Source organism: Grus americana, chromosome 15, assembly GCF_028858705.1.
Source record: "Grus americana isolate bGruAme1 chromosome 15, bGruAme1.mat, whole genome shotgun sequence".
Classification (NCBI taxonomy): Eukaryota; Metazoa; Chordata; class Aves; order Gruiformes; family Gruidae; genus Grus; species Grus americana.
This window is the reverse complement of record NC_072866.1, coordinates 11,247,720-11,270,111: the sequence shown is the minus strand read 5'-3', so window position 1 is coordinate 11,270,111 and position 22,392 is coordinate 11,247,720. Positions and strand designations below refer to the sequence as shown.

Here is a 22,392-nt window from a genome sequence, read left to right as displayed (position 1 = left end):
GCGGCCCCTGGCGCCCGCCCAGTCACCACGGCCCGCGAGGCCCCCGTCGCCGGGCTGCCCTCGGCGCTGCCCTTCCGCCGCCCGCGCCGCCCCTCCGGGTTTCCCCCGCAGCGGAGAGCGGGGTCGCTTTCCCTCCCGGCGGGCCGCGCTTTCCGCCCTGCCCCGGCCGAAGCGGGGGCGCGCACGGCGCTGAGAGTTTTCCTCAGGCACCGCGGGGGGACACCCCGGGGGGCGGGGCCATGGGGCGGCCCGGGTGCGAGAGGCCCCGCGGGTGACGGCGGCGCGGAAGCTGCGGCCTCTGGCAGGTGAGCGGGGTCCCGGGCCGGGGTCTGCCCCCCGCTCCGCCGCCAGCACGGTCCGAGCCCCGGGGCTGCGCCGGACCGGACCGGACCGGGCGGCCTCGCCCGGGTCTTCCGTAGGAGCTGACGGAAATTGTTGCTTCAGGGTAGCCCGGAGTGGGGGAGGGGCGGCTGTCGTCTCACTTTGCTGAGGAGAAAAACTGGTTCAGTGTGTGAGGCGGATGCAGCGCTCACCCCTGGGCCTGCTGGTATCCCCAGGGCCGCATTGGGTGAGATCTTACCTCTTTCACGAGCTCGACAAAACTTATTTTTATCATCAAAGTGCAAAATGGCAAAGGGGCATAGAAATCTTAGGAGAAATATCTCTAACAGCTGTTTCCCTTTCTTTTTTCCCAGTGGTTCTCAGGACTTCGAAGCACCTACACGTTTGAGTGCTGGCAAACCCCATCCCTCGCCTTTAGCCTTCCTCATTTCTGAGGCGATGCCCAAAGTGAAGAGGAGCAGGAAGCCTCCCCCGGATGGCTGGGAGCTGATTGAGCCAACGCTGGACGAGCTGGATCAGAAGATGAGAGAAGGTAAGCGGCAGAGCTGGGTGCTGTCAGCGATGTGTCCCTGAAACAAACTCATCCTTAACTGCTTCAGGAAGCACAGCTGCCCCCACAAACGTAGATGGACCTTTTTTATATCTCTGCCTTGCAGTGATGCTGCAGACTGAGACTGGGCCAGTACTGGTCACTTTTCTCTGGGTGTACACAGGTTACAGACCACAGAGGTTTGGTGTACAGTTGTTTTAGGGCACTCCACAGCCAAGCCCTGGCTGAAGCTCGCTGGTGTGTGTGGAGAGACTGGCAGTTCTTGTCCATGCCGTTGCTCTGGTCTGATGAGCCAGGGCAGCCATGAAGTAACCCACCATCCCAGCATGGGTCATGTCATCCCCACTGTCTTTCTTTTTCTGTTTTCATTTCCTAAAGAAGCTGTTCCAGGTCAGGTCCCTTTTGTTTGAATCTTCTCCTATTAAGCTCGGTCTTAACTCTGTAATGTATTAAAGTTATGAATGTTCATTGCAAAGTGACTTAAGGAAGTAAGTTGGTTGCCTGAAACAGCTAAAAACCTGGTGTTTGTGTTCCCTCCCAGCGGAGACTGAGCCTCACGAAGGAAAGAGGAAAGTGGAATCCCTTTGGCCTATTTTCAGAATTCATCACCAGAAAACACGTTACATCTTTGATCTCTTCTATAAAAGAAAAGCTATCAGCAGAGGTGAGGAATGCAAATGTTTTATCCTGGGTAGGGGAAAACAGAATGGAGTAAGATGTCCACCTGCGGATGCGCCTGAGTCGGGGCGTTGGTGGGAAGGATCAAGTTTCTGGGGAGGGAAGGCTGGCAGCTGCCTGGCTTTAACTGCTTGTTACTACAGTTAGTAATTCCTGATAGTGAGTCCTCTAACACTTCCTGGGAGCTACCTGTGATGGTGTCTGCTCCTCTACAGAGCTCTACGAATACTGCATCAAGGAAGGATATGCTGACAAAAACCTGATCGCAAAGTGGAAGAAACAGGGTTATGAGAACCTCTGCTGCCTGCGGTGTATCCAGACACGGGACACCAACTTTGGAACCAACTGCATCTGCAGGGTCCCCAAAAGCAAGCTGGAAGTGGTGAGAGTTTTCAGCTTGTTCCTTGTCTGGCCCCTTGCAGTACCTGGTCTAACCCCTCCCAGGCAGGGACAGTGCTGTTCTTTTGGGTAACTTCCTCCAGTACTAACATTTTCAATCTTTGCTGGTAGAGTTGGTATCTAGTTGGTTCTAAAGTTACTGTCAGCTTTGGCATGCGCTGGTTTAAAGTCGTTAAAGTATGGGAAACAACAGAAAACTAGACGGCAGAAACCCTTCCCACATAGGCCCATTGTCTGCTGTGAGGCTCAAACCGGCTGGTCAGTCTGCTCGCATGGCTTGGCTGAAATACCCTCCTCGTGTTTCTTTTTCAGGGGAGAATCATTGAATGCACTCACTGCGGATGCAGAGGCTGTTCTGGGTGAAGCCTTTAGCCATAAGACTACTTTTTGAACTCATATCTATCATCCTACACCATGGACTATTAGTGCAGTTGAAGCCACCTTCTGTGTGATTGGGTATTTCTGTATAGCCATTAAAACAGCAACGTATTCACCTGGATCATACATACAATGGTGGTTGTTTTGGAGTAGGTTTTTGTGTAGCCATTTATTTTAAAATAAAGTCTGCCCTCCTGAGAGAGTGGTGTGATCTTCTGACAAAACGTTTCTATGCCCCTCGTCTCCTCTTGGATGTGTTTTGGTTGGTTTTTGTTTGAAGGCTGTTCTACACAGTGTGAGGTGTTCTAAATGTGGGTTGTTTTTTAACCAGCTCTTATCCCTCTTTCTGAACTAACTGAATTTAAAAGGCTGCGTGGAAAGGAAATAATACGGTTCTCAAACATCCAGCCTGATTCAAGCTTTCCCCTGATCTTGTGTAGAAGGAAGCTAAATTTCTCTGGAACTCTCTGCTAAGGTTTTTAACCTGGAATTAGTGCGTAGATATGGTTAAGAATGCCAGCAGTCTATAGAGACTCAGCGGTCACATGTTAAGTGTTTCTCCCTTTTTTAGCACTATAGCATATCTAATCCTCTGCAGTTTAAGGAAATTCACTGAACATGTATTTGATTCTCCTTATAACAAAGGACAAGTATTTTATTTAATAGCTACTGCAAGAGCTTGGATTGAATGAAATACGAAGCAGCTTCACTACAAGAAAGGAGCAAATTCCACGTTCTTCCAGCACAAGATGCAGGACTTCAGCATCCTGCTCACTACGACTTCTGCCCCGGCTGCTCCTGCACAGCCTCTTCCTTATTGTCACCTACTGCATGTTTAGCTGTTCTGTATTTCTCCCAGGGGTGGGGGGTCTCCTCTCCTGGCATTACTTTTAACCACTGATAGTAGTAGCCGCGGAAACCATCAATTTTCTCCAGATATGGGTTCTTTGACTTATACTGCAAACAGAAATGTAACAAACCAAGTTTCTGTTAGAAGGGAGCTCACTTGAATACCAGCATGCAATAGCTACAAGCTGCTACTAAAGAAACGGCTATTGAGTAACTGTCAGACAGATCAGACAAACCCAAAGGAAAAAGACTTGGGCAGATATCTGCATTTCCCCTCCCCTGCTGGTGTCCTCTGTGATGACTTTGCACTGTGAGCAGTTGTGGCTACTTACCCTGTCAAATTTCGGAGGGTACTGTGCTGCAAACTCCAGCTGGCGTATGATAACTTCATTGGGAGGCACCTGGTTATTCCTCATGTCTCGCAGGATCTCTGTGAGGTAACTGTAATCCAGCTGCCTCACAGCAGCAGCAATGAGGGTGCTGTAGATAAACTTGTTGGGAGTTACTCCAGACCTCTGGAAACAACAAACGCTACAGTTAAACTTGTTTATCTGCTGACTGGCACAGGACTCCTAGAAGGAAAAGGCACGCTCTCATTCCTGAACCCGTGTAGCAGCTGAGCTGGCACCTACTCTAGAGTTCCACATTCTTGGAGTGAGAACACAACCGCTCACCACAGAAACCTCAGCAGGTTTTTTTTTATAAGCATTAATGCTTCACTTTGCCCCTTCCTGCAGCTCAAACCCTCAGCAGCAGAGTTTATTACCTTCAAATCTGAGAGTAACTGCAGTCCATCCTTCTCTCGGTGGCAAGCGATTGCCAAGTTACAAAAGGTCTGGAGGTTAGGAGATAGTCCCCTCTTCACCAGAGCTGGCAGCACACTCTGCAAGATACAAGTGTTGACATCAGTTTCCAAAAAGTCTCACTGTAGCTTTTCAGCCAGAGCTGGAGGTGCTAGAACAGAATTCATAACTACTTAGAAATTAACCTGAGCACTGGTTTGTGGAAAAGAGTGTGAGGTTCCCAGTTTCTATTGCGGATAGAGAAACAGGTCTCACAGTGAAACACAGGTAACGCTGGAGGCCTGGGACAAGGAGATGGTGACAGGGCTAGTTCTGAGTTGTTCCTCACCTTTGCTCCTTCTAGGTCTCCCTGTTTACTTTTCTTCCTTATTAAAGTGTTAAAGAAGGTCACATCTACTTTCACTTTATGCTCATCTACAAGTGTCAGCAAAGAGGACTCTGAGGGGCTTTGGGGTTCCACCAGCTCAGCCAGTAATGTAAATGTTTTAATGTTGGGTTCTGCACCGTCCTCTTTCATTTTATTCACGAAGCCCTCCACATCCCCCATCAAAGCCAGTCTGTGGGATGGTGTGTCCACTGTCCCCAAGGAAACCACGGCTGCGTCAGGCATCCTGGAATCCAGCAGGTTAGGCAGGTTGCAGAAATGCTGCTTCTGGCTTAGGCATCCTTGTTGCTGCTTCATCTTGTTCTGGCCTCTCCTCATCAGTGCTCCAGTTCTGCTGTGAGCTATGCTGGGGCTGTTGAGAGCAGCTGCTTCTGTTCCAGCCTGATTCACATCTTCATTTTGTTGCTGGATCAGTTCTTCAGGCTGCACTGAACTCTTGTGAAATAATTGCTTTTCCATAGCTTCCACATCCAGCTGGACAGCAGTTGCACTCTCTGATCCCTTCTTCCTCTGACTTGGCACCTTTTCCTTCAGCCTCCCGGATGTAAGCCTTAGCTGCGATGAGTTCTCGTGGGTGGGTCTGAGCAGGAGTTCAGAAGCCACGACCGGATCACCTATTCCACAGTCTCTCGCAGCACGCAGCATCAAATTGTAAGTGTGGCTGTTGGCCTTTATTCCTAGTTTAGTCATTTGTTTCCAAACCTGAAGAGGGAAAAATTAACACCAGATTTAGTATCACCTACATAACAGGAGCGTTTCTAGCAGATTGTAAGTGTCTCTACCACGGCCACTGTTACGGTATCTACTTGTAGAAAAGGAGGGAGTTTACAGCACAACAGAGTGAGATGCCACTGGACAGTGAACTGCCGTCTTGAGCTAGTCCAGTCCTGTGAGATCATCCAGGGTGGTTTACCAGTGTACGAGACATCCCGATGGAGGCCCAGGTTACAGAACTTGTCCTAGGAGGAGATGAACTACTCCTATTTCATCAGCTCTGAACAACCTGCTGCCTTATGTGCGTTCAAGTGACGAGTTACAATACAAAAGTGCTTTTTCCTCCCCACGTAGAACATGAAGACAAACCTGTAAGGCGTATCGGAAGCCGTTTTCGCTGTCCTTTATGCAGCTCATGAGAAGGAAGCTGAAAGTCTCAGCTGTGAGAATGTGGCCCTTCTGCACAATTTCCTAAAAGAGCAGAGAGAGCAGTTACCCACACAGTCTGTCACAACTGGCTCTGAAGCTCCAATACAACTGTTGTCTTCTGGGCATACAGCAACAACAAAGCATAGGGTGAGCTGCCAGTGCTGTGGGCAGAACGATTGCTCTAGGAGAAAAAGAGCACCAAAATGCCTGTGTAGATCCTGGCTTCTCCCTGGTGGGAGCTACAGGGGATTTGCAGACAGGAACAGGAATTCTTTTAGCTATGCCTGGACTGGCCCTTCTGAGGGGAGCTGCTGTAAGAGCTCTCAAAGGAACTAGGTATCAATACATGGATCTTCAAAATGAACCAAGACAGACATAGTAGCTGTGAACCCCACAGAAATTTTCTTTGTTAAGTCTTTAACACCCCTGACCAGAGTTTTAAGGCCAACCTCTGCAGCTGCCTCCTTTTATGTACTTAAGCTTAATGTTTGGTATGTACCGAGACAATTTCATTGTATGAGACCAAGGATTGATAAAATATAAACACGTGATCTGTAGTTACTTCTGCTAGAAATTAAATAAAGCCCATGCAATATGGCAACTTCCAGGAGCTTTAACCAGAGCAGAATACACTTAACACAAGAGAAGTCACATCTTTACCTTCAGTACATCAAAACACATCCTGAGATCTGAGCACAGGGCGCAGACCTTCAGCAGCGCGTGGTAGGTGATCAGGTTCAGCTCTTCATTTTTGCTCTTTAGCTGCTGCCGTAATTTGAGCGCGCTCTGCAGGCCTGAGTCCTTCCACGGCGATTCAGCGCAGGCATTGAACAGGGCTGTGTAAGTGGCCTCGGTGGGGGTTAAGCCTCGTTTTTTCATCTGAGGGGAAAGAAGAATTGGAACTGGCTTTTAGGGAAAGACTTCTAGAATTTCATAATTTGGTTTTAAGAGTTTCAGGCTAAGATGACACTAACTCAAAGGTATTTTAGAGACAAAGTAACGTGGATGCTTGGAACAGTTTTAGCTTAGAAAACACAGTGAACATCTGAGAGAGGAGAGAATGGAAACCTACATCATTGTAGAGCCTGAATGCCTTTTTCACATAGCCAGCCCTGCCACAGCCACCAATTAGAACAGTGTAATTGCTTTCTTCCGGCTGCACGCGCTCTTCCTTCAGCATCTGCACGTCAAACAGCTCCAGAGCCTCCGCCAGCTACAGGGAAGAAGAAAATCCATGATGAGAAAACAACAGAATCAATTACAATGGGTGTAGATATACGCAGCCATGGGTAGGCTCTGGTGGAAGTCCTACAGGGCATGGGATTCCTCACAAATCTTACTTTACTTCTTGCCATAAAGACGCTAAGCGAGCACATAGGACGATACAGACGGGACAGTGTTGCAGAGCTGCACCTTTCATCAACACTCTTAAAACCCAAATGAGCCAAGAACCGGGAACAAACCTTGTCGTCTCTGATGAGGGCCTTGCATTGTAAGAAGTACCAGTACGGGGTGTTCTTACGACTGCGTCGAGGTTTTCTTTCCGCTTCGTCCTCTCCCTCTTCTTGAAGCTTTAAATTGTGAGAGCGTGATGTGGTTTTGTGATAATATTTTCTAGAAGAAAATTTAGCAGACAGCGTCCCGAACTCCACGCCTTCATCATCCTCCTCCTCCTCCCCAACAGCTTCAGCGCAGCTGCCAGCATCGATCTCTCTCGGGTCGCTACCGGGCAGCTTGCAGGACGCCTGCGACGAGTTGCACGACCTCCAGCCCGGCAGCGGCCCCTGGCCTGGGGGCCGGAGCAGACGCGGCGCTCTCCCGGGCTGCTCGGGGACTGCCCACCGCCCCCGCGGGACAGCGGAGGAGGCCCACCGGCACCGCGAGGCGAGCGGCCCCAGGGGGACGAGGAGCCGCATGGACCTCATGATGTGCCCGCGGCCACCGGCAGGGACCGGCCCCGGCCGCGGCGGAGCAGGGACCGACCCCGGGGCAACACCGGCCCCGCTCCGCTCACCTCAGCCGCGGCGCCTGCGCGGGCGGAAGGGGCGGGAGCGGAGCCGACCGGCGCGCTCTGATTGGCAGAGGCGTGCGCGCTGCCCGTTGGGCGGTGGGGTCGGAGGTGACTCCCGTCATTCCGCGGGCGGGCGGCGCGGGGCGGCGAGGTGCTGCCGCCGCCGCCTCCCCTCTCCTCAGGCGCTGCCGGCGCGGAGCGGAGCGGGCCGGGCCGGGCCAGCCCGGGCCCGGCCGCCCGCTGCCACCACCACCACCACCATACCTCCCCTTCCTTCCCGCTGCCGCCGCCCCCCAGCCGCCACCATGCAGGAGCTCATCGCCAGCGTGGACCACATCAAGTTCGACCTGGAACTGGCTGTGGAGCAGCAGCTGGGGGCGCAGCCGCTCCCCTTCCCCGGCATGGACAGTGCGTGCGGGCACCGGGCGCTGCGCGGCTCCCTCCTCCCCGGGGTGCTGGGGGCCGGCTCTTGTCCCCTGTCCCCGGAGCCGTCCGCGGGGCTGGGGCCGTGTCGGCTCCTGACCGGGGGCGGCTGAGGAGGCTGGGGGGGGGGGGTGGGAGTGGGGGGAGGGAGGTTTCCGAGGGTCTGAGCGCTTTGCTGAGGTCTTATCCTTAGATCCGCCCAACTTCTGCTTTACCTGTGACACTTCTGTCACAATCCAGGTGTTTTTCTTTCCTAATTAATGAAAGCTGCAGTTAGTACCCAGCCAGGCTGGAAAATGAAAGTTGAGGCATTATCGTGAATAAACGTCACTTTCCTGCACAGTGCTTTATTATTTATTCCGTTCCCTTTTGATAAATGAGGCATTTTGATGGCAGGGAGACCTCATCTTCAGGTATATCCATGGCCTAGTCTCTCAACCTTTTCCTTCAGTCTAATAACCTGACATAGGTAGTGTCAGGAGACTCTTAGTTTGCTGAAATTTTCTGGCTGGGTTACTAAACTTGTGTTTTAACTCCCTCGAATGTTGTGGTTCCTGTTGGTCAGGATCAGCAGGGGATAACACGCTAATGGTTGTTTCAGACTGTTCTGGTCAAAAAATGTAAGTCTGTCATTGCCAGGCCTGTAAACACAGGCTTCACTGACAAGATTGACTTCACAGCAGAGGAAGACCCAGTCAATTAAACCTACATAGCTGAAAAGCAAAACCACTACCACCAAACCTCTGCAAATTCCCCTTGGTGTCCCCCAAGAGCAATACAGATATTTGCGAGGGCCAGACTTGAACAAGGAACTTGTGTGGGAAAGTAAATTCCCCAAACCAAAATGCTGCTGTTCTTCTGATGTTGAAGACCAGATTGTCTTTCTGGGGAAGGAAATATTTCAAAAGTTGCCACAAAATTTTGTTAAAATTAATTATATTTCTTTGTTCTCTTTACAGAATCAGGCGCAGCTGTCTGTGAATTTTTTTTAAAAGCGGCCTGTGGAAAAGGCAAGTAGTATTTCCAATAAATTATGCTTGGAGGGGAGGAAACTAGATTTGCTAGTGCTGTCTACAGTACTTGTCTTTTTTTGTGAAGACAGGGGGATAACCTAGATAGAGGATAAAACCAAAGAATTTTGGAATAACTGCAGCAATGGTAAAATAATGGTATTTTTTTAAGAAGCTGGGAGGTGAATAAGCAAAGCTACCGGTAAAGGAAGGCTTGAACTTATCACAAGCAGACCTTGCTGTAGAAGTGCCGGTATTAGTTGCTGTGGGTTGTGCTTGCTGGGATTAAGAGTCTATGTTGCTTAGCTTGTTAGAGGGTAAGGTAAGACTTGTCCCTAGTGGCTATTGCCACTAAAGGCTAAATTCATAAGAAAAAGTGATGCCTTCTGAATCCTCTCCTGCAGAGAGGAATGAAGTGTTGCTGTTGCCCTGTGCCTTCTTGTGCCACAGATTTTAATTGTTCTTTTTTTCCCTTCTCCTTGCCCCATCCGTCTGCAGGAGGCATGTGCCCGTTTCGACACATCAGTGGGGAAAAGACAGTTGTTTGTAAACACTGGCTACGAGGACTGTGCAAAAAGGGAGACCAGTGCGAGTTTCTGCATGAATACGACATGACCAAGATGCCTGAGTGTTACTTCTACTCCAAATTTGGTAAGGGATGTTGTAGCTCCTACTTAGCGTTCCCTGCTGGCATGGGAGTCTGGTGAAGAGAATCCTGGTACATCCCTCTCATCCGTCTTCAGAGCATTACAGTTCTTCTGTGCCTGATCATATCGTTAGATTAATTTTTCAGATCTGCTTAGCCCTTCGTCTTACTATCCCCCTAAATTTGTGACGTATTGTAGATGTCATCTCTCTCAAGAACTTGTCCCTTGGGGGAAGAGGGGGGAAGTTCAAGTTCTTACTGGGTTTTGTGCCTTATGTTCTGTATTGGGTATGAGATGAGTAGGCTGAGCAGTTAGTCTTTGCATGACTCTTATTTTGGGGAGTTGATGAGCAGCAGAGGGCACGGGGGTGCAAAACTTTTATGCACTTGCTTTCCAGCTCTGGAGATCTGGACATAATGAGGCAACTTGCTGTCAGAAACTTACAGTCTTGTAGGTTTCCTTGGATTGAGGTTAGTGTGCAATTTGTAGTTTCTCCACACTTCTGGTGCACTAAATGTTTGGTTTTTGTTATCATGACTGCTCTTTCAAATTTAGTTTCTGCGTTGTTTTTAAAAGCACACATAAATAATCCAGTCTGGTAGAACTTAACTCGCCAGGGGTGAGTCCTTGGTGTTCTTCATCTAGGTTAAGGCAGACAGTAAGACTGTTGTGCCTGAACTTATAAATGTTGGTAACAGCTTTGTGGGAGCTACGTGATCCAGGTAACGTTTTGAGAGTCGTTTGATCTCGAACCTGCACAATTGACTAAGAAGTGTGTTTGCCTTTGGTACAGGGGAATGCAGTAACAAAGAATGTCCATTCTTGCACATTGACCCGGAATCTAAGATCAAAGACTGTCCCTGGTATGACAGAGGCTTCTGTAAACATGGTATGTACGTCGCACAGTTGTAGCTTCTGTGGCTGTAAATTGAGGGTAGAGTGTTGCTATTCTTTCTTTGCATGATCTGCTTGTATGCTTGGTACTACTGAGCGCTAGGGTATGTATAAAAACAGAAGGTGAACTACTAAGCTTTGTGTTGCAGGTCCCCTCTGCAGACACCGGCACACTCGAAGAGTCATTTGTGTGAATTACCTAGTAGGATTCTGTCCAGAGGGACCTACCTGTAAATTCATGCAGTGAGTATGCTTCCAGGCTTGTCCTGGAATCTTGTGTTTCCCTTGTAATCGGGTATATGTCAAATGAGGGTGCTCCAGTGCTTCCCAATGGCTTTGGAGATTTGGCCAACATTTAGTTGCACCGATTTGAGGATATGGGGCAGGGCCTCTGCAGGGAGTTACCAGTAAGACTCTGGACTGGTGATCACTTGCTATCAGTGCAGTGGGTTTATATTCCAGAAGACTTCCCAGGTAGAGGGATATGCTGCATAACAGATTGTCATTTTTATATACGTAATTGCTGAGCGTCAGAATGCAAAGAAGTGAGGAGGGAGGGCTCTGTTTCCTGTGAGCCGGATTTAATTGGCTGAGTGTTTATTTTGTTGTTTGGAGTTGCTTGACTGAGCTGATGGTAAAATGTTGCCATATGATTTGAGAATCAATTTTCTTGTTTCCATCTAAACCAGCCCTCGGTTTGAACTGCCAATGGGAACCACAGAGCAACCACCACTGCCTCAACCGACACAAACACAGCAAAAGGTACACAATTCCCCTGCCTCCCCTACATGCCCACCCTCAAAGCATTTCCCACAGTGCTTTAAAAGAGGGTGTATTGTCTAGCAGTCAAAACTGGACACCTGGGCTCTTGGATCTGGCTTGCTGGAAAGTCTTGGAGAAATACTCACTGAATGAGAGAAAACCTTTCCTATTTTACAGCAGGGTTTGATATTTTGTAATTAAGAACTTGAAGACAAAGCCTAATGAACCGCAAAGTGCTGTCCCTTCTCTCTCCTCCTCCCAGCCCTCTAACATCCACAATTTGATCACAATGGACTGCTGCTGCCTTTGTCCTGGGACCACAGTGTTTTGCTTTGTTCTGTTTCTCCCCTCCCCTTGGTTAACCAGTATTGTCCTCAGCTCAGAGGCCAGCAGTGGTGGTTCTGTGGCTTGGGGTGCTGCCTGGAAGGGAGGGCGCTATGCAAGAATTAAGCAGTGAGCAACCCTGAGTGCCATTACAGTGCTAAAAGTCCTATGATTGCTCCAACTTTACATGGAGATCGAGTCACAGAACACTCCCACATTACACATAGAAGCACATCATACGTGGTTGTGCAGCAATCTGCCAGTTTTTGTAATCTGCGTGACATCTGTCAGTGATGGCAATGATATTTTAGCAGCTTAAACCTACTCTCCAAAACTGCTTTCCAGAGAAAAGCAGGATCGCTGGGCTTTGTAAGCCTCAGTGCTTGATTTCTTCTCTCTGGTGCTCCAGCTGGCAGAGCACCCACACAGATTTGGAGGAAAATTGATCATTTGATATATGGAGTGCTCTTATCCCTTCTTAACAAAATAACAACCATAAAGGTCTTTATCCTTGATGCACTTAACGAGTCAGAACTCTTCTCCTAACCAACAGAGAACACCCCAAGTCATTGGAGTCATGCAGTCTCAAAATAACAACACTGGGAACAGAGGACCCCGGCCGTTGGAGCAGGTCACCTGCTACAAGGTAACTCAGAGGGGAGAAAGCAGAGGGTACTAGATTTAAGAAGTACAAAGTGCGCGTCACCTGGACTACAGCATGCTGCTTTGCTGCTGCTTGCTTGTCAGGGGCAAAGGAATGCACTGTCGTGATGAGGGGTGTTGGTCTGGCAAAAGGTGTTTTCACAGTGTAAACAGGTTCATGAAATGTGAACGCTGTCCTACATAGACATTGCATGTTGGTGCGTGGACATTAGCATTGAGTTCTGAGGCCTCTAGTCGCTGGTTTGCCATGGAGTTGCTGTGACAATTAACGCTGCTGTAGGACAGACTTTGCTTGTCTGCTAATGAACAGGAAACCCTACCTCAATGACAGTTAAAGGAGACTGCTTAACTGTACATTTCAAAATAAGAGCTAATATTAGTTTTTGTCTCATGAGTTAATTTGCTTATCCTTGGTGATTGTAGAAAGATTTTCTTCTCCGCTGTTAGCGTGGAAGGTCCTTGTGAGTAACAGAAATTGAATATGCAAAGGCTGTTCAGTATTTCAGCTAAAAATGCACCTCGTTGCTATCAAACCAAGGAATGAGCTGTTCACCTCGGTTGCTCATCAAGGAGCACCAGTAAAACTTTGACACAATTGAGTTTCCATCTTGTTTATTTTTCCACAAAAGCCCCAACTCTAGCCACTAGAAAAGGGCAAAGAATTTTCTTGTCCCATCAGTTTTGACAGTTGCATCGCTGTATGTGCCAATTTCTGTGCCTTAGCTGCTTGTTTGGGTAAAAATCATTGTGATTGGACAGGGATATTAAGTAGCTGAATCCATTTCACTGAAAACCTTTAATAGCTGCTTATTATTTCAGCTGCAAGTAAATTACATATCTGGAGAATGGTGTAGCATCAGATACTGGCATTTCTCTCTGGGCTTGAAAGCTTCAAGGTGCAAAGTCATCAATCTCTTGTTCAGATGCACTTTTCTCTGTGTAATTGAGGATAGCCGATCAGGAGCGCCTCCGTACATCTCTGCTGTAGTGCACATCAGATGGAGTAGTCCTGGAGGCCTCAAACATTGAAATTCTCCTTGTGTGTTACAGCCTTTTGCTGTTTGTAGTGGTACACTGAAAGCTCTCTCCTTTGTAGTGCATTACAATGACATGGCGTCGGGTTGCTCCTGGCACAGAAGCAGCTTTTGCTCCAAGGAGTAGCTCATAAATCATGTCCCTTGTGACACCACATTTCACTTCACCTGCTAAATGCTGCAACTTCCATATGCAGAAAAGCTTCCAAATCCAAACAGTTGCCAGCTACCTTAATAAAGGCAGCTAGAGGAAAAAAAGCTGTAACTGTGTAATAATTCCTCTCTCTCTTTCTCTTTCAGTGTGGTGAAAAAGGTCATTATGCCAACAGATGCACCAAAGGACATCTGGCCTTTCTCAGTGGACAGTGAAAGAGCAGAACGAAGAGTGCAAGGGAGCTATTGACACTGAGAAAAGGTTTCTGCCTAGCACTATGTCTTGAACTATTAATCAGGTTGTTTTTTAATGCCATTACTGAAAGAACTGGTCAGAGGCTGGCTGCTGCTAAGCAACATTTTTGTAATTGTCCACAACTTTTTTTTATGTTTTAACCTTTTTAAAATAGATTTTGGCCTCCGCCTGTTTTCATTGAGCCCTGCTGAAAGGTAGATCTAAAAGCAAATAGATATGCAAACCCCTCATTGGTGCAGCACTCTGCATAAACGCATCTTACGCCAGTGTTTCTTTAAAGTGTTTCCCTTTTGCCACTTCTCTTTGGAGAACCTGCAGCATTTCAGCCCTCCCTGTGGAAGCAGGAAAACTAATACTTGAAATGCATTCCCTTCAGTGAGGAAGCAGAGATTCTGCTGTCCTGTAGCTCTTCAAAAGCAAAGTCGTGTTCCCAGGTCCAGCCTGTCGTAGGCGGTAAGCTTGTCCTGGTGGCTGACTTGACTTAACGCACCATGTACATCAGGCTGTAAAACTCTCGTCCACTTGCTTTGTTTCTGTGCTTCTTGCTATACTGAAGGTTCGAAATTAATCTTCTGGGTGAGAACCGATCAAGGGGAGAGTAAATTGGCATCTCTATGGTTAGCCAAACAATGAGGAAGAGTGATTGTAGGAAAGCTGCATCTGTGCTCATTTTCCGTTTGCAAAAAGCAAGGAGGGAAATGAACGTGGCTTGAAGAATAGGAATAGAAGAGCCTTGTCTCAGCCCCCATCATCCAGCTCACACTGAGCAGGTATTTCCATAGCCTAGGGAAGACCAAGAAGTGGAGATGTGTATTCTTGTGGAACACTGCTTTTAAAAGTGGTAGAGCATTCTTCTGAGAACAATTTTTGCAAGCCAAAACCCATTCATTTTGTGAGACGACTATTTCAAAAGGGCCAATGATAAAATGTGAATTAAAAAAAAAAATTGCACCTACAATGTGAGCCTTATTGATTATAACCCATCTCTCATTTGCTGACTGCCTTTATACTTTGTTTTTATTGAAATGTACTGATGGAAAAAGCTGGCTGTGAATTTATTTTTGTTTAAGACCAAGGTAACATGACAAGATCGAGAAGTGACCGGAGCCTAGTTATTTCACTATGGAGAGTTGGAGTCAGTCAACAGACCTTGTAACATGCTGTGCCCCGAGGGGCTGAACAGTGGCCAAAGGAAAGACGTGCTGCCTGCGTGGAGCCAGGCACGTGGAAAGGGAGCCACAGCCTTCGGCATCTGGCTGCCTTCCCCCTCTAGTTCAGTTCATGGTCTTCACCCCCCAAATGCATGTTTTTCTGAAACTGAAAGCTCCTGAGTGATTCTTCACATCCCCTACGAAGGGGGTTTCATTGTCCACACTATTCAGAGAAGGGCAGCGCAGTTTCAAGCACCAGCAGGTAGTGTCATGACAGTGGGATGTACATGCTTAGGGGTGCGAGGAAGGTCATCAGCTGGGGCATGCATGGGTACTCCTTGCTGCTGCGTTTATCACAGTGTCTCCTGTTAAAGGTCTCACCGCTGCATTTACACTTCCCTTCAGTTCAACTTCATGGACCTTTTTGTTAAATTAAAAATGTTTTAAGCTTATACCTGTTCAGAAAAACCTTCCAGCTACTTTTAGTAATGAAAGTAGGTAGAGTTTTGATAGAAATAGGTTGTCAGAGCTAAGAAGTATTAAAATCCCCATGATAGAATGAGTTGCAGATCTCAAAGCTAAACTGCTCTCCTCTGAGGCAGCACTCTGCAATGATGGAACGGCCCAAACACCTACAGCCCCAACACCTACAGCCCCCAGGTGACAGCCTGAGGATCAAACACACCAACAAACTCTGAGCCTCTCAAAGCTCAGACACTGTTCTTTCAAATCAAAACGTTATATCCTTTCAGCTAGTTGTCCAACTTGTACATAGTGGCCATTAAGAAGCAATCCAATGCTTTCTGCCTCTGTGAAACAGTTAAACAGGGATCAACTGTATTAGTTTCCTGAGTTCACAGCACAGCCCAAGCAGCAAACGCTTTCTCAACCATCTCTCAACTTATCCTTGAGGGGTGAAACTCTTAAGAAGACAAACTCACCTGCACAGTACAATTTAAGTCAGTTATGAGAGTGTCAGCTCAGTAAGTTTAAAGTGTATGCACTTTATTATTGGTCATAATAGTACAGATTTTAATATGAATAGTTCTGCTGTCTTCTGTCAGGGTAACTGTTCCAGCAGCCAAGTCTGTTCAAGAGCTGTACTTTCACCTTCTGAAATTCATGCTTCAGTGGTACTTCCTGTGGCGTTCATGCTCTGTATCATTCAAAGTAAAGCAAATTAATTTTACTGAAGTCACAAGGTAAAAGACACCACACCTGACATTATAGGAAAGAAAGCACTCTCAAAAAAAATTTGAGTATGGAGTTTCTAAGTACTGCCAGGTCAGATGGGCAGCAGGATCTAAGCTTTCTTCATCACGAAGAAAATACTTGCCATCTGATAACTTCCTAAAAGTATTCATGTTCTCTATGGCTAAAAGAAGTTTGCTTGCCCACAGTTTTGGATTCAAGCAGCAATGGTCAGCAGAGTCTTTCCTTTTATTTCTAGAAGCAGCGGCAGATTGTTTTTATTGCCCCAAGCAACCTTCCAAGCTGCACCATACACACTCAGCCACACTGCTTTTACTTACTCAGGTGACTGTAGCTCCAGATGTAGCTGATGACAACATAACCAGCAAGCACCATGGAGATACCACCAAGGCCCCCTTTCCTGACGTTGATATATTTATTGTAATATCTGTCGTAACCTGTGTAGGAGAAAAGTTGTTTTCGTAGCAGTCAGATGAGTTGGATATTTTTCTGTCTCAGAAAGCAGCAGGCTGGTTTCACAGAACTTCAGGAAATTGTTTCTAATGAAACCTCTGAGTGTCTCAGAAGCAAGTCTGAGAGAGGGCAACCTGGGTGTTAGTTAAGCAAGACGAACTCTAGTTAATAGTGCTAAGCCTTAAAAAAAAAAAAAAAGAGGAAAAGAAAAAGCCATTTGTTATTTTCCCCTAAACATTATTGTGACTCGAGCTGTTTTGGAATTCTCTAATTCTTTAATTCTAGTGTATATACATTATGTAGATGCTTTCATTTGTTCCTTTGTGTTTATATCTACCTGAACGCCACATCTGTATCTATAGCAAAGGGCATCAGTCAAAACTTTTGCCAAGTGACCTATAAAAGCCCTGTGTCCTCTCTTACCATCTTCAGGGATCAATTGCTTTTTTTTTTTTTTTTCTTATTTACTTGTGATATTGGGAAACCCCCAGATTTTCAGCAAACAGGTTCAGGAGTCAAGTCACTGTACTTCCTTTTTATACAAGAGGGAATACTGAAAACAAACCCCTGACTGATAAAGCCCATGCAAGAAACACATTTACAGACAGGAGAAGACGACTCTACAGGCGGCCCTGTTCTGGGAAAGCAAAACTCGCCCTGAAGCAGCCCCTGTGCTGCCCGACCCCCCGCCTCAGCCAACATCCACTGCCGCAGCCAGAGATGCCTGTGCACTGATCTGATCCGCCCAGCTCCGTCAGGACAAGGGATCTCGCACCCTCCAGGCGTTCGCCGGCCGAGGGGGTGCGGAGCTGTTTCCGCAGGGCGGGCAGCCCCGCCTCAGCCTCCACTCACCTCTTCGCAGCGCCCCGACGATGCCACCGGGGGTGAAGTCTCTCATGGCCAGCCAGGTGGGCAGCTGGCCCAGCTTCACGTCCAGCAACTTCATGTCCTTGAGGAGAACTGCGGCACAGAGACAGACACAGCCCGGTCAGAGAGGGAGGGAGGGAAGGAGCCGCGGTCACCTTGGCGGCCCGAGGTACTCACCCGGCGGCTGCGCCATCTTGCCGCTGCTGCTGTGCGCCGCCGCGGGGCACGCCGGGAAGGGACGCGCCGCTGAGGCTCATGGGAGGAAGGTCAGGCGGAAACCCGGATGTTGGGGCGGGTAGGGCCAGGATGGCGCCATGTTGGGCGGGTCGCCAGGATGGGCCCACTGGGGAGGCGTTGGCCCCGGTGCCGCAGTGTCCCCGTCCCGTCTCCTCACCGGGGGTCGCTTCCCCAGTGGGGGCTGCACACGCTGCCTCAGTTGCCATCGGCACTGCGTTGAGGCCTGTGCATGTGGGGCCCTGCCAGCATGGTGGCCTCTCACGGGGCAGGGGGCACCCTGAGGCGTTCCCCCTCCCTGTCCCGCTCCAGCGGGTCTCCTCAGCGGCCGGGACCCCTGTCAGGAGCCGCTGGCCCAGCCATGCTGCATGACGTGTGCGGGGTGGCCTCTGATGCCCCAGCGCGCCGGTGCCTTGCACCATCCCCGCTGTACATTGCGGGATGTCGGGTGCCAGCGCTTGCCAGGCCTGCAGAGGTGGAGACTCTGGCGGATGTGAAATCAGCAGAGAGAATAATTCACAAGTCTTCATCAGCATCGTCACAAGATTTCATCAGCGGTCTTTTGGGGCTGCTGATGTCCCACAAATGAACATTTCCAGCATGCTTTGAAGACGTGGCAACTCTTTGTATTCACAGATAGTATATACTGCAACATACATTTAAATTTGTTAATGTACGTTGTCATGTGAGAAGTAAGGGGTTCTCAGAGCTCTTCCAGGGGTCACTTGCCCTCTCCTGCATTCTTCTTAGGTGGCTTCAAGACGAGGAGGAATGTTAGGCTATTTTTTCACAGGGATTAGGTGACAGATGAATAATGTATCGTGTGGTTCCATTTCAGTGCCTGCTCAGGATTTTTGCCTGTGGAAATATACCGTGTTTTACTACAGCTCAAAGGCGAAAAGAGAGGCTGGGCTTCAGTAAACCTTCATAACCAGAGTGGTGGAAGAGGTAACATACAAGGATGTGCAGATGAAATCTATTTTTGCCTTCCTGCAATAAGAAGGAGCCAGCCAGATTTATTCCATGTTGCCCAGGTGTCTTTCTGGGGGGATTTGGTGAACGCAGGCCCCCAGAAGGGCCACCCCGGGCAGGTAAAACCCCTGCAGAGCTGGCGGCGGTGGGACGGGCTGGGTTCTGGGGAAGAGGACCCCAGCAGGTGTCACTCGCACTCAGCAGAATGCAGCTGCTGGAAGGATGCTCTCCATTAGCCTGACATCTAGAGGTTTTAAATCGTATCATTCAGGTTCGTAAAATAGTGTTGGGTTTTGCTGTTGTTTATTGTGCTGAATCTGGAAAGCAAAGTGATACAGCAGTAAACAGGGAGCAGCCATCCAACGCTGTTTCTGACAGGTCAGCCAGGACCCCAGATTTCCTAGATATTAAATCTCCATCCCACAGAGGACTGTTAGAATGGGATGATGAAGACTAAATTAAGGATGCTGAAGGGGGCCCACTGGGCTCCTACATAAACATTAATGTCTGCAGCTTTTACCTCTCTTAAGTCACAGAGTCTTATTCCACGTGCCTTCCTCCTGCCTCTGCAGGATTCTTGCATTATGATCTGTAGGGTTTGTGGTACCTGGCATTAAATGAGTTGAGGCATGAGACCTCTGTTGTCTCAAGAGATATGGTACTCTGCAACGCGGCTGGTCTACGTGTCTAGCTTCACCTGTTATTTTACTGAAATTAATTTATTTACATTGAATAACGCTCTCCCATAACATGAAAATAAAAGCAGAAGGAATAGATTACTGCCTGTTTTTTTTCTTTTACTTATTAACAGAAAGTAAGATTAGGAAAGTACAGCGTGCCTGATCACTTGAAGAAAGGGTTCCAAATTCAGTTCCTGTTAAATGGGTTAAAAATCCCCTTATTAAATTATCCTTTATTTTATTATTGAACTTTACCGGTAACTGTCCTTTTATTGCTGAAGTGTCCCCTGATGAACTACTATGTGGCCTTTTGCAGTACTTGCATAAAAGCATGCTCCAAACTCGCTTCCCTCATTCTTGCAAGGCAACCTATTGTTTTAAATAGGATTACTCATGCAAGGCAGATTAATACACCTGCAGGAAAAAAAGCCAATGGCGGGTGCCTCATTTTAAGGAGTTCCCTGCAGAGCAGAAGAGCACATAGAGTTGTTCAAACTGCTTGTAGCAAGTTCCGGGGAAATTTGGGTTCTTAGAGTAGGAATGGAAGTCCATAGTGAGGATACATCTCCAATGCAATTAGGGACAGCAGAGACCTAGAACTCAGCCTGAACGGCCCGCCCTGGTAGAGTGAGAGAGGAATAGTGCTGTTGTCTTTATGCCATCTTAATCCCGGACCAAGCAGGAAGAGTTAAATGGTATGGATGTGCGGGAGGTTTTGCAGCACACGTTTCCTCCCTTTGACCCGTGCTGCTGGCCAAAATTCAGGGTCTTGTTGGTTGATCCAGATTGGAGGAGGAGTGATGAAGAAAGGTATTTCTGATGTATTTCTGGTTGCTTACAAGAATGCTCACCGCCCTTCTTTCCTGAACACAGGCGAAATCACGCAGTTGAGAGCCAGTTTCCTTGCTTATAGCTCCAGACCTGCTCCAGGCAGCAATGTGACCCCAAATCCCTGTTTCTTGTATTCAGTCCAGGTTTTATATCAGTGATTGTTCAGGCTGTTTGAAGTTTCCGTTCCCTGCCTGTTTCAATATGCTGTCTTTCTGTCTCCTCCTCCACCTGAACTGCATTGTCCATCCACACATAACCTTCTTTCCTTTTAATATCCTACCCAACACTGTCCTCCCAGAGCCTTCAGGTACTTGAGCAATCTTGCATTGTGGGTGGAAATAGACTTAACGTCTTCTTCAGCTACCCTAAATAAAGGAATGCAGTTAAACCTACCAGTTTCAAGAAGGTTTAACCCAACCTACAAAAATAAAAGCCTAATGGAGTGTTGCCCTGAGGTTTTCATCTTACTGCAGACCCCTCTAGAAAATGCTGTGCAGTTTATAAGTAATGGCATGGAAATAATAGGGAGTACGTCATTCAAAAAACCCAGAATATTTTGCAAAAGACATTAATAGATACAAAAGAAGTTTCCTTTTTCCGGTAGCAACCATAACACATAATATTGCAGCTTTGAGACCAAAGATTCAGTTGTGGCCTGAAAAGTTAAGTAACACTCTTCATTAAAGTTGCTGAAAAGGAGAAGTAAAAAGCATAAGACAAAACTCAAGGTCTCACCTGGGCCTGGTGGTCAGTGCTACTACAGCAATATGCAGGCGCAGCGTCCACAGGTGTGTAAAGTAGCACAGAGTGGCCTTCAAGAAGGTCGAGAGACGAGGATTTACCTAACTGATCCTGCACCCACTGAAACTGATGACAAAGCACCCAGCGTTTTTAATAAAGGATCAAACCTACACAAGTGGACAGATACAGTTCCGAGACATGTGGTTCGGCATAGGATGCTTCTTGGCTCCTAAACACTTATTTCAACCTGATGTCTTCCCACCAGCACAGGCTAAGCGGCTGCAGCCGTCATGGAGAAAGAGAAATCCTGGGCTACCAGCACTTCCAGAAGGTCAACGGAGAGGTGCATGTTTTATCAACCAGCAATTTGGAGAAAAGTTATGGTTCCAGGTAGCTTGATCCTATCTGTTATTTTTTAATTGTATGAACAGTTTGATGCGGTGAGAGCAGTGCAGCTGCTCAGCGTAGGTGTCAACCTCATTCATCTAAAATTGTGCTCACAGTGGAAACCAGACTCCTGAGCTGAATAGGATGAGAAAGGGGCTTGGAGTTTGGAATCTCTTCCATGGCCAGAATTCCTCAGGAAAATGGTGAATTGCCTTGCATAGATAATAATACCTAGGGATTGACCCAGCAAAAGCAGTCGAGAGAATTAACCTATGATTGTAAGCGGATTGCTTGCTCTGTGTTATTACAGAGCCATTTTCCTTAGTCAACCTCAAAACACTTTACGAAGGAGATCGCTTACCAATGATTAATGGTTTAGCATGTACATGGTTCTTTTCTCCTTCACAGCACTTGAGTATCGATGCATCTTCATGCTCTTCTGATGAAATGTGTAAGTTAATGTTATGATTATCTTTTCAAGTGGAGAAATTTGCGCCCTGTGTTTAGGACCGGGGAGGGGGAATTCCTCCCTCCTCCTTTTGTCCCATCTTGCTGGCCTCTCCTTGTATCTAGTGTCAGTTGCAAAAGTACCTTATTTTGTAGGTCTTTGATCAGCCTGCTGGTTAGCTAAATATATACCTGTGGGGAGATAATTACATGCTATCAGTAGTAAAGTGTAGTAAAATAATTTACGTTAATTAAAACACTTGCAAAACCAAAGCAGGAATTTTCACTAAGATAAATGTGCTGCAGTGACAGCTGTATCTGAGTCTGCCTGCTTCCCATAGACAAACATGAAAATAAAACCAGAGACCAGTCAAAAACAGTTTCTTCATGCTAAAAAGAGGAAAGACCTGTACCCGCTGGGAAGACCACGGTGGTATCAATCCAGGAGGGTAGGGCTGAACACATCTGCCACCTGTGCAAGCAGATCCGTGTTCACGAGCGTGGGGAAGATTGGTGTGATGAATCCCAGCTTACCAATGTGTCTGTTGGGCAAAGCGTGAGTGGCCCAGCAGGAGGGTTGTACAAATGGGCCTCATATTATCAGGGGAGGATTTGGAGACTAATTAAATAGTGTGACAGGGGCTTAAAAAAATCACCTCGTTACCATCTTTGAATCCACTGTCAGTTCCTCCTGCACAATCCTCAGACTTTTC

At 47.6% G+C, this 22,392-nt stretch overlaps 4 protein-coding genes across 6 annotated transcripts; 2 read left to right on the top strand and 2 right to left on the bottom strand.

Annotated features, from left to right (window-relative positions):
• Positions 1 to 148: 148 nt before the first annotated feature.
• Positions 149 to 2,571, top strand: BUD31 (BUD31 homolog). 3 transcript variants are annotated; one of them, XM_054842886.1, is made up of 5 exons: positions 149 to 305; positions 696 to 874; positions 1,434 to 1,556; positions 1,786 to 1,952; positions 2,282 to 2,571. In XM_054842886.1, the coding sequence occupies exons 2-5, from the start codon at positions 781 to 783 to the stop codon at positions 2,330 to 2,332; spliced, it is 435 nt and encodes a 144-aa protein (XP_054698861.1). In that variant the 5' UTR covers positions 149 to 305; positions 696 to 780; the 3' UTR covers positions 2,333 to 2,571. The 3 variants fall into 3 exon arrangements, with proteins under 3 accessions (XP_054698861.1, XP_054698863.1, XP_054698862.1); XM_054842888.1 differs by lacking the exon at positions 149 to 305 and adding an exon at positions 394 to 415; XM_054842887.1 differs by lacking the exon at positions 149 to 305 and adding an exon at positions 423 to 568.
• A 399-nt stretch (positions 2,572 to 2,970) lies between these two features.
• On the bottom strand, positions 2,971 to 7,573 carry PTCD1 (pentatricopeptide repeat domain 1). The gene is made up of 8 exons (XM_054842883.1): positions 6,991 to 7,573; positions 6,600 to 6,740; positions 6,188 to 6,406; positions 5,468 to 5,569; positions 4,328 to 5,086; positions 3,963 to 4,079; positions 3,529 to 3,711; positions 2,971 to 3,304 (listed from the first exon to the last, which is right to left on the bottom strand). The coding sequence occupies exons 1-8, from the start codon at positions 7,450 to 7,452 to the stop codon at positions 3,122 to 3,124; spliced, it is 2,166 nt and encodes a 721-aa protein (XP_054698858.1). The 5' UTR covers positions 7,453 to 7,573; the 3' UTR covers positions 2,971 to 3,121.
• An 87-nt stretch (positions 7,574 to 7,660) lies between these two features.
• Positions 7,661 to 14,791, top strand: CPSF4 (cleavage and polyadenylation specific factor 4). Its single transcript, XM_054842884.1, has 8 exons — positions 7,661 to 7,946; positions 8,921 to 8,971; positions 9,470 to 9,622; positions 10,412 to 10,507; positions 10,662 to 10,755; positions 11,202 to 11,274; positions 12,152 to 12,244; positions 13,596 to 14,791. The coding sequence occupies exons 1-8, from the start codon at positions 7,844 to 7,846 to the stop codon at positions 13,662 to 13,664; spliced, it is 732 nt and encodes a 243-aa protein (XP_054698859.1). The 5' UTR covers positions 7,661 to 7,843; the 3' UTR covers positions 13,665 to 14,791.
• Positions 14,792 to 15,839: 1,048 nt separating this feature from the next.
• Positions 15,840 to 17,647, bottom strand: ATP5MF (ATP synthase membrane subunit f). Its single transcript, XM_054842889.1, has 4 exons — positions 17,565 to 17,647; positions 17,373 to 17,480; positions 16,388 to 16,504; positions 15,840 to 16,011 (listed from the first exon to the last, which is right to left on the bottom strand). The coding sequence occupies exons 1-4, from the start codon at positions 17,578 to 17,580 to the stop codon at positions 15,983 to 15,985; spliced, it is 270 nt and encodes an 89-aa protein (XP_054698864.1). The 5' UTR covers positions 17,581 to 17,647; the 3' UTR covers positions 15,840 to 15,982.
• Between the last annotated feature and the right edge of the window lie 4,745 nt (positions 17,648 to 22,392).